The sequence below is a fragment of the Coturnix japonica genome, chromosome 2, assembly GCF_001577835.2.
Source record: "Coturnix japonica isolate 7356 chromosome 2, Coturnix japonica 2.1, whole genome shotgun sequence".
Taxonomy (NCBI): domain Eukaryota; kingdom Metazoa; phylum Chordata; class Aves; order Galliformes; family Phasianidae; genus Coturnix; species Coturnix japonica.
In genome coordinates this window covers 78,463,858-78,476,986 of record NC_029517.1, presented here as the reverse complement: position 1 = coordinate 78,476,986, position 13,129 = coordinate 78,463,858, and the positions used below count along the sequence as shown (strand labels likewise).

General features: G+C 39.2%; 1 protein-coding gene across 3 annotated transcripts in view; it reads left to right on the top strand.

The window, feature by feature from the left end:
- The window catches only part of BMPER (BMP binding endothelial regulator), a 150,902-nt gene that overhangs the window by 26,139 nt on the left and 111,634 nt on the right, over nucleotides 1-13,129 (top strand). For all 3 annotated transcript variants that reach the window (XM_032442564.1, XM_015855065.2, XM_015855067.2), the window contains exons 4-6: nucleotides 8,242-8,324; nucleotides 9,843-9,933; nucleotides 10,116-10,198. In XM_032442564.1, the coding sequence (XP_032298455.1) occupies nucleotides 8,242-8,324; nucleotides 9,843-9,933; nucleotides 10,116-10,198 (257 nt within the window). The remainder of the gene's footprint in view (nucleotides 1-8,241; nucleotides 8,325-9,842; nucleotides 9,934-10,115; nucleotides 10,199-13,129) is intronic.

Sequence of the window (13,129 nt, the reverse complement as noted above, 5' to 3'; positions counted from 1 at the left end):
ACACCACCAAAAGGCTCTTAAGGGCCTAAACTTGCAAAAGAAATGCTGAAGTACTGCATACTTTTTTCTTTCTGAAAGGTAAGGTGAAAAGTAAAGCTAACTATACATTTGTTTAACTGCATCAGTCTCAGTGCCATGCATTTTCACTGGGATGTTCTGGTGCCATAGAAAGAGACCGATGGAACCACGTCTCTGGGGAAGCTGCTTGCTTTCCTGCTCTTCTAAATGCTCCTAGAATTCCCTTTCTATTCTGTGCAAAAATCTAGAATAAGTGTCCTGTGGAAAGCATTTGGGGAATGAAGGATATACACACCAGCCTGGCTGTGAGGTTTTTCAGCCCTCTTTGGTGTCCCATTAGCTCCCTATGGTGTCCTCGTAGGTCTCCAAAACTCTTAGTGCAGCGTTCAGCTGGAATTGACCTTGCAGCGTTTGGTCTCAGTTACTACTTTGTCAGACTGCCAAAATGCCCATAGGGAATGCAGGCAGGAAAAGGGAAGCTGTGATTTTTGCTGGTTGCATTTCTTCTAAACACTAACAAAATATTACAAAAAAAGCAAACCAAAACAAACAACAACAACAAAAAGACACCAGAACCTTTTTACTTTTCTTTTTTCTTTTTTCTTTCTTTTTTTTTCTTTCTTTCTTGGCATAGTTCCCATAGCCTAGAAAGGCTTAATCAGGCTTTATGAGCTGTTGCCAGCTCCCTTAGATAGCTTCAGGTCTTCATAACTTGTGAAGAAATGAATGAATGAGTGAATGAATGAATGGGTGGCTACTGTCATTGAATACAGCTATAGGAGGATAACATCAAAATGAAAGAGTGTGTTTCCAGAATGGAAACTACCACTCATGAGTCATTTGTGACACTTCTGCCAGGATATTTTATGCTGTTCTGGGGAAGGCATGAGGGCTGGGTATGTATGCCCAGTATTTCTGATAGCATAAACGATACTGGAGTTAAGAAATACTGTATGCCTGCAGTGGTGCATCCAGCTGAGTTCTTGTGTTTAGAGTTTTGCTCACTGGTGTGCCTGAATTGCAGCTAGAGAATTTCTTTTGCAAATGATTTCATACTGAGTGTAAGTTCTTTGCTCCTGCTTTGGTATCTTTTTGCTACTTAGACAATTTTTAGCACTTCGTTCCTTTCTGTGCATAAACAAAAAGGAAAAAGAAAACAGCAGCAAGTATAGCTTTTGCAATCAGAAAGAAAAATACAGTGACATTCACGGTGATGGAAACAACATGTTGTCCATAACACATCAAGAGATTTGGCTTTACTTAATATTTTAATCCTCCAGACCAGCAATGTATTTTAACTCTGATCCTGACTTTCAGCACAGAGGACCCTGGATAGTGAAGTCAAGGGCTCTGCTCTTACTGTGTGTTTGTGCAAAGTCTGGAACAGAGAAATGTAGACCTGTGATTATGGCTCCCTGCTGCAAGCAGAATGTAAACAACCCAGCATAATAGGGAAAACTTTCAGTGAGATTACTCTTCTGACAGTTACTTACTGTAGTTTATAAAACATACCATACACCTCTAGCATACTATTCATTTTGAAAGTATGAAAAAATTAAGCCCTCTTATTACTTTAGCATAGGATAAATAGGCCACTTTTCATCTTTCATTTTATTTAATATGCTTAATGAAAACATATGAGATCACTGAGATTATAGAAATAGATTTGGCAGCATTTTCTTATTTAGTTGGTTGGAGACGTGTCATTTGGATATAGAGCTCTCTGCACCTCCAATAATAAGTTGTTTGCTCTGTGAGGAAGTATTACCATCTCAGGGCTGTATGAAGTTTGCATTTCTAAAATTGTGCACCATACTCTACTTTTATCCTAAGAATACGAATACTCCATGCATTTACAAAGGAAAAATCAGTGGGTATTTGTCACAGCATGTATCATTTGCCATTCTGGAATTTCTTTCAATTCCCACATGCAATTTTACTTTTTCTGTGTTGTTTTAACTTTTGAGAATTACTGCTTTTTCTTCCTCTCCTCCCCTTCTCTTCCTTTCCCCTCCCACTTCCCCTTTTCCTTCCCCTTTCCATCCTGTCCCCACTCTTCCCAACCCTTCCTTCCTTTTTTGTTTTAATCAATGAAGTTAGAGTTTCACAAGCTATTCTTCATTTATTAAGAGTCTACCAGAGAATGAAATCACAGCCAAAGCAAGGGCATGGCTTTAGAATATTCAGTATCCAAAGCTATCACAGTTAATTGTACATTTCTTGGAAAGGATATCATATTTTATGATTGAAGTAATTTCCTTTCTACCAAGGCTGGCTTGCGAAGAAGTTAGAGTGAGATTATGAGTTTATTGCTATTCTGACTACTCTGCTAATGCCTTTCAGGAGCCTTACATTCGGCACTTAGTTTGCTTGTGAATATTCCCCTAATGAAATAGATAATACCAGTTTGGTGCCACCAGTTTGGTGGGGAACTTTGTGTTGGGGCATTTATGGGCACTATAACTCGCAGCCCATCCTTATATGCCTTAGGGCAAACTCTTAGAGATATGGGTGGATGGAAGGTTATGGGGTGGGAGGATAATCATGTATTGTCTTAGTAAAAACCTTTTCACCTTCATTTGAATAATCTAATCCTGGCACCTGGATATGGAAAGAGATTCTTTGGGTACCTATCAAGTCTGACTCTTCGGCTGACTTTTCTCACTGCCTCTCAGTCTCTCAGTGCTAATGAGCTACAGTTCTGAGCCAGGAGGCCAGTTTCTGATGCTAGGGTTCAAGTTAACCTCAACATTCATTTAGTTCTTAACTGTATTTCAAGTAAAGGCAGGGATTTTGTTGCAGTGACAGGTTGCCGCTAAGGCCAGTATCTTCCACTTATGGTGTCAGCTTTTGTTACTTCTGGCTTTGCCTAAGGAAAGGTCTCTATATCGTTATCACTTCCTTTGAGTTAACTCTTCTTATGAAAGTGGTACTACATATCCCTTTGGTATCTGTTATATACTATTGACTCAATATAGTGCCTTAAATTTTCGATTTTCTTGTTCACTTGATTACTTTAATTCCCTATTTATGTAAGAATTTTTTTTATGAACTGTGTTGTCATGTTATCATAAATACTTCTTCAGTCAAACACCGGATACCCACACCGTAGCAATCACAGGGAAGTTGTTCAGAATTCTTGTATTTGAAAATAGTATGAAATGTCTGTGGTGATACACAGATGTACTGGTACCTTGTGTGTGAGCATCATGTCCACTGCAGCAAAGTAGAAGGAAGTTCAAGGCTACTGGAGGCTTTCCAATGCTGCTTTCCCATGTCACATTGCTCTGGAACAATATGATAAACACTTTAATAGACCTATGACTGGAATAAGAATTTTCTACTCAACTTTGAAATTGTAAGATGTACTAAATGTGAATCATTTTGCTGGTGTGAGAAAATCAGGAATAAATGACGACATTGTTCTCCACACTCCTCACAGCCATAGGAGGTCACAGTCCTCCAGTTGTCAGCTTTGGCTAGCAAATTAGATATCAGTACAGGAATCAGTGGCAGAAATAACTATACTATATTTTAGATTTCAAGGTTCTTGTGGCCCCACAAAATGACTTTTCCCTACTCACTATGTATAGGTGAAACATGAGACATTTGGAAAGGCAAAATTCAGTTCCAGTGGGGAGCAAAATCAAAGTGGTGCGAGGGGGTGGTGTCTTGCTTTCTGCTGTTATTTGTTCAGTGAACATGAGCTGGATTGCATCATATGCTTGTGAGCACTGTGGTACCAGCATAGCTCACTCCCATGGCCATTTTACTCTGCTGTGTTAAATTCCCCTTGTATGGCCCCTAAATCTCATATCTCTTGGTCATGATGATTGCAGTGGCTCAGCTGCAAATAGGTTTGATTGTACACAGTTAGAGGGGAAAGAGTTGGATTTTCACTGTTTAGAGAATGACTTAATAAGCTTGGGAGATTTTGTATATATTTTTCTACTTCTGTGTTGATGAAAGAAAACCAGGATTACCCAATATGAAGTTCTATTTTCTAGTAGCTGTCAGCAGCTTTACCACTGTTAAGACATGTAAAAATATATTTCTACTAAGTGTATATGTGATTCAAACTTCTCATATTTTTGCCGACAGATATAATACTACACAGTGTACAAGTTATTTTTTGTTTTGATTTCTTTTTCTTTTTTTTTTTTTTTTTTTCCTTTTTTTCTTTTTTTGCTTGGCTAGAACTGGTATTTAGTGTTAGCATGCCTGGATCCTCCCTGAGGATTAATTTATCAAAAACTAAATAAAACATGTCTTCTGGCTGTTTTCTTTTTCCTGATGTTTATTTTCCATGTCAATAGAGAGGTTACTTTTTCAAATATAAAGTGGAGGGAAAGCAAGGAGAAGAAAAAGGCTGAAGAAATGAGGAATGGGGAGCCAATCTATTATGCTTTATCATTTTGTCTTGCAAGAATATGGAAGTGACTTGTCTATAAAATTCTCATTAGCCTAAAATAAGCAAAATTATATTCTGGAATCTTATTAGGCAGTGTCAAATAGTGTAATAAAAACTGTTTTTTGATGAACTTCTAAGGACACAGGTTGAGTTTTAGCACTACTAAATTGTATTCTTTAGTCAGTTTCCCTCTTTTCATGATACTGTTTGGGTGTCTAAGGAAGAAAGAAGGTTCATTTAAAAATGTTGCTGGATCCGGAATGATAAATGGCTTCCTGATTGCCAGCTTGTCCAGATGCCATTAATGAAATCTGCTGTAATTTGCATCTTTTGTTACTTCAGTGCAAATCTGGCTGAGTGCTTATTTTGGAATTAAACTGCTCTCCTTCAAATTAAGTTAGCCAAAGATTGGTTTATAATGTTTGAAATGAGGATGCTCAAAGAAGGTGTGTACAACATTGAACCAGAACAGATAAATTAATAAATTAGAAGAGATTAAGCTTTAGAATTAGAGTTAGAGCTATTTTTTTTTGTTAATTTATTATACAGGAATGAATCAAGTCTTGAAGATCATTTTGTCTTTATTAAGTCATTGTAAGGTAATTAGCAGTTTTCACTGCATATATCACAATTGAACAACTTCAAAGTGTTTGGTGGTTTGGTTTGGTTCAGATAAGCAACCTTCAGCTTGCATGTTTATTTAGGACTTATCTGAAATATCTGGATTGAAGGTGGTAATAGGAACAAAACCTACAACTAGCTTAAAGTTAATATATTACATTAATAAAACACCAGCTGTTCCTAAAGGAAGAAGTGGGAAAGACTAAAAAATTAGGTCACACTTCTTGACTGACATGAATCACATTAGCTTCATTAAAATTTATACAGACCAGTGATATTTAATGTCCTCCTGTATGTGGAATCCTCAAGGTTTTACTTGTGGGTTGTAAGTCATGAGAATAAAATGACCAGTTCACAGTGGACTGACTGGAATCTCTTCTCTTGGGGTTCCTCTCTTGAAAACCCCTCTAGTTCTTTCTTCCAATGTTTTTAGGTGTGCTTTCAGTCTGAAGCAAGTGCTTAGCATTCAAGTGATTGTGCTAGGCTCTGATCATTCTTGATTTATTATTTTCTCCCACTCTTCCTTTCAAATGGCGGATGGAGACAGTAACTTAATGTAATAATATTTCCAAAGGTAATTAAAATGGCTTTTAGGAACTTGAAGTATGTTAGGACATACTCTGTTGTAGATACAGGCATCAGCACCTCCACTGAGGTTTGTGCCTGTGTTTGGGAGCAGTCTCCACACCTCTAACTCCTCTTAATACTTTTCCATTGTTGTTTCCCTTTCAAAATTTTACTTTTGCTACCTACAAGCTCTCCCTGCCATAGAGACATTTGTTGTGCTGTCAACAAGTGCTGACAACAAAACTCTTGTGTCACCAGAGTACATGACTGACAGATGGTGGGAGCTTGGCTCTCACCTTTTATTGCTTTCTGCAGAGACAATTGCTGGTTCTTCTTGGGTTCAGATGCAGCACTGCTTTTGTGATTCTGGCCAGACTAATGCTTAAATTGAAAATTTCAGTTTAATGTGCATGTCTGTGCATTACAGATTAGCCCAGGGTTTCCTACAGAGAAAACACTTCATATTAAAAAACATGAGTGGTGAGCAAATACACGAGTTATTTTGCAGTCAAAAGTAGGTTCCAAGCTGGGCCATGGCTCTGCATGGCGCTGAAGCCCAGACCTGTATGGTAAAACACGTGCACTGATGTTCAGCATCACAATTTATTCCATTTTGAGTGCTTAGAGGACAAGCATGTGTTCAAACTTTCATAAAGTCCCAGTAGGGCCTGTTTTCTGCAAATAGAGGCCGCTAAATGCTTTGCTTTTGTCAGGATTTGTGGTGGGCAGTAGAATTATGACAAAATATTGTACGTATCATGGTTGGGCTTTTTGAGGTTTGGTTTTTTTTTTTGGTTTTTTTTTTTTTTTGGTATACATATCAATACAAAGATGCTATTTTTCAGAATGGGACTTTAAAATGCTTAAGAAATGTATAGGACTTCAAGTTCCTCATTTGACATTGACTTCCAAGTATAAGTTTTCTCACACAGAGCTTTATTAATATATTGAGAATGTAAACACTTGATCATTCAAAATAACTTTGTAGGTGCTTTGCTACTGGGGGAGAAAAAGTAAGATTCAGGGCTGTCTTTTAGTATTTGTCAAGGATTGAGTTACCACAGCCAGCTCTTAAGACTACTGATAAACTTCTTTAAAGTCATACTGGTTTCATCTTAAGCTGGTGAAATTGCCAAATCAACTGCAGAATTCTCTTGTTTTGATCTTTAGTTAGCATAGAAGACCTCCTGAATACTGCAAGTACTTCAGTACAAGTCTTCTTTAGTTTAAGATCTTAACTGGAGGCAGTCAATGAGTTTGTAAATAATCTTCATACACCAGGCTTCCTTTCAATTTTGGTTTGGATACAAAATGATTTTGTTGGTATTTTAAGCTCCTCAGCCATTCAGAGCTGTTACCCTAAAGTTTTCTTGCACACTGAGGTAGAAGATCTACTGGTGTACCACTGGTAACTTGTCTTTGTTTTCAGAAGGGTGCAAAGTGTAGCCCAAAGCAATTCAGGACAGGGCACCCTGCACATCAGACAATGACTGGTAGAATATTTGCTGAAGTATGGGTAGGAATACGTCTCCATGGCATCGTTTGATTTTATCTTTGTGCTTGATGATTCTGTGTCTGGACTGTCACAGTCCAGTCGAGACGTCTGTTCATTTCTTGGGCTTTTTGATCAAGCCTGTTTTCAGTAAAATATACTAGGAAAAATCCCTTGCAGCAGTAACAGGAAAATGGGCATTCGATCAGAATCGCTTTGTCACTCCAAATTAGTAATCAGTACAATTTTACAGTGTTAAACAAGCTTTTTTCTTAAATACTTTATTTCTACTTAATGTCTGCTATTTTATTTTATTTTATTCATTTCTCTCTCTCTCTCTCTCTTTTTTTTTTTTTTTCTCTTTTGCAAAATACCAGAGAACAGTGAAGAGAGTGAAAAGGAAAATAGTAAGATCACATAGTCAAAAATGAGAATTATTTTTTTTTCCAAAAGGCTTCAACAAAACTTCATTTTGCATTAAAAAAAAAAACATGCACAGAACCTGTCTGTGGGTGGACTAACCTCTTTGCTGTTAATGAAGTTGCAGTGTAACACAAAGTCATATAAAGCTAAACCCCGTGGGGCTCCAGAATGTTCCTACTCACCACCCACATGGAGAGCCTGATGGCTTTTAGTTTACATGGGTGTTGATCTCATGTCACGAATGTGGAAAGGCAAAAAGAAGGGGGAGTGCTGCCCATGTCAATGAGTCCATTCTAAGCTGCACTGTCTGAAGAGCTCTCCTGGGGGATTTGGTAATGGATGGGGACGGACTGGATGACTGACATTTTTGGCTCTTCTTTCATTGTCTCTCCTCTGGTGCAGGGGAAGAATACACACTGAATTACCAGCAACACATATTTTTAGGCAAATTGTTGCTGATTTTGGTTTGTTTTGAATGGTCACAGTTTTTAAGCAGCCTGTCCAGTCCTGCACTAGGAGCAGACATCCAGGGGGCTGTTGCACAATCATGGCACAATTCTGCTTGTCAGCTCTCAGCTCTGCCTCTTCTCGTAACCCTGGGCAGAGGACAGGGCACATTAAGGATGCTACTTTATGATCCTCAGCAGCAGTCTTCCAGGGAATTGATGCATTCAGCTGGACTGACATGTGCTTCTGTCTCTCCCTCCAGACTGCAGTTTTGGAGGAAAGACATACAACAGCTCTATGAGATGGCACCTCCCTAGCAATCCCTGTATTACGTACCAGTGCCAGGTAAGCATGTCATAAGTGCCACAGTAAGTGAGTCATGAACTTTTCTGTAAAACTCAGAGCCTTTTTTTATCCAGTTCAAATAACGCAAAATATTTTATACTCAAAGTGCAATAAGGACTTTGCATATAAAGCAGCTGAAATCTGTTCAGAAGTGACCCGCTATAACCAGACATCCAGAACTGTAGGTTGTGCATGAGCTGAGTACTCTGAGACCTAAAGGATGCTGAAAAAATGGTACTTCACTGTGCCATTTCCTTCTGTCTTGACCTTGAAATAATTCCTCTTAGTGCATTAGGTATTTTCTGAAATACAAATTACTATTTTAGTAATTCAGAGCTTTTGTGTGTATGTTTTTCACATACCTGGAATGCCCTTTAGGAGGAACCCACAGTCAAATCTTTTCTTTGGTTTCTGCCCTGTTAACACTGATGTTTTTAGTAGCTTGTCTATGTGCAGCCATAGCATTTGCAAGACTGACCGTTTTCAGGCACAGAACAAGTAATTGTGTAAGTAATTTTAGTTTCTGCCTGTGAGTAGCTCTGTGATTTTTGCTGATAACTTGATCCATTTCTATTAGTGGCACTCAAGCAGCTACTAAGAACTGCAGCTATTAGAAACAAGAGAGATTTCTGAGTGTGAAGATCTTCCACCAATAGGAGAATAGGGCTTTGAAATTATTCTCTCTGTCATGCTTCTACTCTATGATACCAACACATATTTTTATAGACAGATACACCAGGAAGACAAAGATTAAGTAGCAGTATTTTGTATTGTTGCACTTAAGGAAAAGAACTCAAAGATGGGATTAAGATACTCTGACCACTACACAATTCTTTATGGCCTGTTTCAGTACCTAAATGCACAACTGAGTAATCCTGTTTACCCCAGGCCCACAGGTTTAAAACAAAAACAAAAACAACAAAAAAACCTACCAGGTTTATCTTGCCTCGAAATGCAAAGCTGCAAGCAGCAAAAAAAAACGTAGCAACTTTTTATGCACAGGCCAGATCCTCACACCCAGGTTTGTTGAAAAGGGCTTTGACTTGAACGAGAAGTACAGGAAATGTTAATTTACTAATACTTATCAGGAGAAGCATCAAAGACAAGCATCTCACCTTTACAAAACAAGATGCTTTTATCTGCTAAGTCTTTTTCCTCTGAGGTTAGAGGGGGAGAGTACTTGTGTTTGGTTCCACCAAAGCTGCATGGCAAATTGCTAAGGCTAAGGATGCCTGATAAAGCAGGATTCCTTCTTCTAAAACGCTGCTTCCTTTCTTCCCTGATGCATTTTAAGGCAAATCCTGCATCTGGAGTCAGGGACACTCAAGTGAATCTTTCGGCTGCGGATTAACCTGCATCCTGATACCAAGCAGCAGGCACAGAAAGAAAAGGGCCTTTAACACCCAGCTCTCCACAGCATTTGCCCTGCTGTAATTGTACTGTTAGGAATTGTGGATTTTAGCTTCTTAAAGCAACCACAACAATAACAACGAACGTGTGTGATTTCTTCTTTTGCAGGAGGGAGTGATAATAGAGTCGGAGGTACAGTGTGTTGTTCATTGCAAAAACCCATCCGAAGTTGTGGGGATGTGTTGCCCTGTGTGTCCAGGTGAGATTCCGTGGGGAGAATGTGTACTCTATGTATGTAACTGTATTTGTAATGGTAACAAGTAGGCTTCTGGAGTGATTTGAACCGGTGTGGATGTATGATCTACTTTTCGTATTGTCCTGTGAAAGGGTATGTTGCAGTTTGCTATTCTGAGCTAAACTTCTTCAAATACTGTTTTCCAGGTTGTATATTTGAAGGGAGACATTACAATGAAGGAGAAGAATTTAGGCCTGAAGGAAATAAATGCACCAAGTGCTCTTGTGTTGTAAGTATTTGCCTTTTGGCACTGTATCTCCCTGTATGAACTTTGGAAGGCATGTTATTATTGTCATAACAAAACAAAGCAATATAAGGAATTCAATGCTGCTCTTCTCTTGGAATTGAGATATCTGTTGAAGATTTTTTTTTTTCCCCATGCTAATACATTGTATCGCTCATATTCACAGTTTATCATCTTTTTCGTGACCACACACTGTGTGCAGATAGAGCATGGTGTTGGGTGTGTGTTGATACAGAAAATTAGTGATGTTTTTTTGCAGTGGGATCATGCAGGAGAGAAAAGATTTTTTGGGTTTAATCTATTGATCAGTTTAAAGAAACCTCTAGTAAATGCTGATCCTTTGCAAGGATTCCTTTCTTCAACAAGGGCTTTTGCTCTGAGTTACTGAGTGAAAGGATGAGGGTTGCCTCCCTAGGCTGTCCCAGGTGGATTTTGACTTGATGCTTAATGAAAAGGTCATATCCTGAATTTCATCCTTGACTAACAGCAATATCGAGAGGAAGTAATAATTGCATCCTTTGGGTAATGAGCACAGGCTTCTCTTTCACTACCATTAAGTTAAAAGATAATGCTGTATTGCTGGGGTAGATAACTTTGACTTCACTGCCGTGATCTGTGAGACCAGTAAAATGCAAAGCTCAAATCACTGCCTTTGTTGCAAGTGATGGGCTGGCTATCAGCAGAAAATGCAAGATTGGGGAACTTTACTTTCCAGTGGAATGTCACAAAGTTTTCTCAGTACCAGACATGGCTCTCCTGCATCATTACAATTAAAAAAAAAAAAGGGGGGGGTTGGGGGGGGGAGGAGAATGATAGAATTAAAGCATAAAAACATATTTATACACAGACATTTAATGAAGAGACTGCAGAGAACTTGGACTGTTTTGAGGGGGAAAAAAAATCCTTCTAATCTGTGGAGTTAATGTGTACTTAATCATCACTGCTCCTGAGAAGATTTGAGCAGTTCACGGTTGTTGTTTTTTTTCTTGTATTAGTTTTTTTGTTTTTTGGGGGGGGGGGTTTGTTTGTTGGTTTTGTTTTGTTTGTTTGTTTTTCCCAGGTATAAACACATAATAATGAAAATATGTTTTCACCCTTGTCAGTGGTGATCTCTGACTCTGGTGCCTGCCTGCTGTCCTGAGCAGAAAGGCATAACACCCTGCATTCTCATCTGGTCCCCTTGTCATTCAGCTGCAGTGGTGAGGCATCCTTGGTGATGCTCCTGAGAGGAAGGCAGATCTGAGTGGTTAAGAAGTCTCTGGAGACAGACTTCAGTCTTTTGGGGATGTGCGTTGCTTTTTCCTAAATACTAGAAGGATACTGCATATTGCCCAGTGGTTAGTGTGCCAGTATCTCCTTGATGAACTTTCCTTTATTCCCTAAATAGCAAAAGCAGCTGTGCCTGGAAGAGCACAGTGGGGGAGTGGGATATCTCAGAGGAGAAAAGATAAAGAAATGTAGGCATACAGGGTCAGACCTGAGGGCCTTTCCTTGACAGCAACCAGTCCCCGGTACATTAGAGAAGGAAACAAATCAGCTACTGATAGTAAGAGGTTCAAAGCCTCAAGCAAGAAATGTAATGATCCCTTCTGAGAAAGGCAGCGTGATGATTTGGGATGGTAATGATATCTGTATAAAATGCCCAGCTTTAAGGCTGAATCTTATAGACTGTAAAAGTGTCTGTGTGTATGCCACACCTGAATTCTCTCTCTCTGTAGTTCCTTTTTGTAGTACCTCTTGCCCATTTCCTGCAGAATATGGGCCCATGTTAATTCTTACATAATTTAAATTGGAAGCAAGTTAACTGAAGCATCCTCAGGCTGCAATAGCTGCTTAGTGCCTGCTTTGCATCCATATTCTTTTGGGAATGAGTTTCCAGTGAATCTCTTATCTAAGCAGTTGTTGGGTATGCAGATACCAATCTACTCCTGTGATACGATGGGAACAGGCTTGAGTGTGATGTGCTTTAACTTGTGCATTATTTAAAAGATTACAGGCAGTTCCTTGCCCCAAAATAGATTTATTCTGCAAGGATTTGCAGTCTTAAGTATTTAGTGAATATATTGTGGAAAAGTAATGGGGAAAGTGACAGAAATTGTTGTCAAGGTATTTCTGGGATGGTGATGGTGCAAAACGCTCACTTGAGCAGGAATTCTGGGGTTTGCTTAGGAATGAACTTTTTTAGTAGTGGACTATTCTGGACTACAAAGAGCATCACTGTCCTTGGGATCTAAAGGAGGCATTAAACAGGAAGAAAGCAAGGAGGGATGGCTGTGATATGTTTTTCTACAGAAACATAGGGCTGCTCGACACTTAATGAATCCACTACAATGAGTGATTACTTACAAAAGGAAATTTTAAAGTTGCAAAATGATATGCACAGCACTCCACATGTGCCAGAAATTCAGGATTGCAGAGCCCAGTCTTCATAAAGCTCTTTGGTCCTTCAAGTCTGTGTTTTTTTCAGCCCAAAGCAGTGCCTACTAGACACTATTGAGCTCCCAAGGAATGTGAAGTGGTCGTTAAGATGTTTTCTTGTTGTTGTTTTTAATGTGCATTTTCTGTGCAAACCAAGACAAAGCAGGGCATTAGGGCTTGGGCAGCTCTGTCTCCTTGCAGGCCCCTGGCCATAAAGGATGCAACATGTGCTTCAATCCTTGCCTGCCATGCTGTCAACTTGTTAGTGCAGTTTCTGTTTATCGCCACTTGTGGTCTTTGTTATTGTCTTCTGAAAGCCAGACCAAATTCACCAGACTTATTTCACGTAGATCACTGAAACAACCATTAGCTAATAACTTTTGGGCTGCTACCAAGCCAGGCTGCCCTCACAGGGGTGACGTGGGGATGAAAGGCTCCGTATACCATTACCACTTTCCTGAGAGATCTGCTCCTTAGGGTGACTAAGATTTCTTGCTG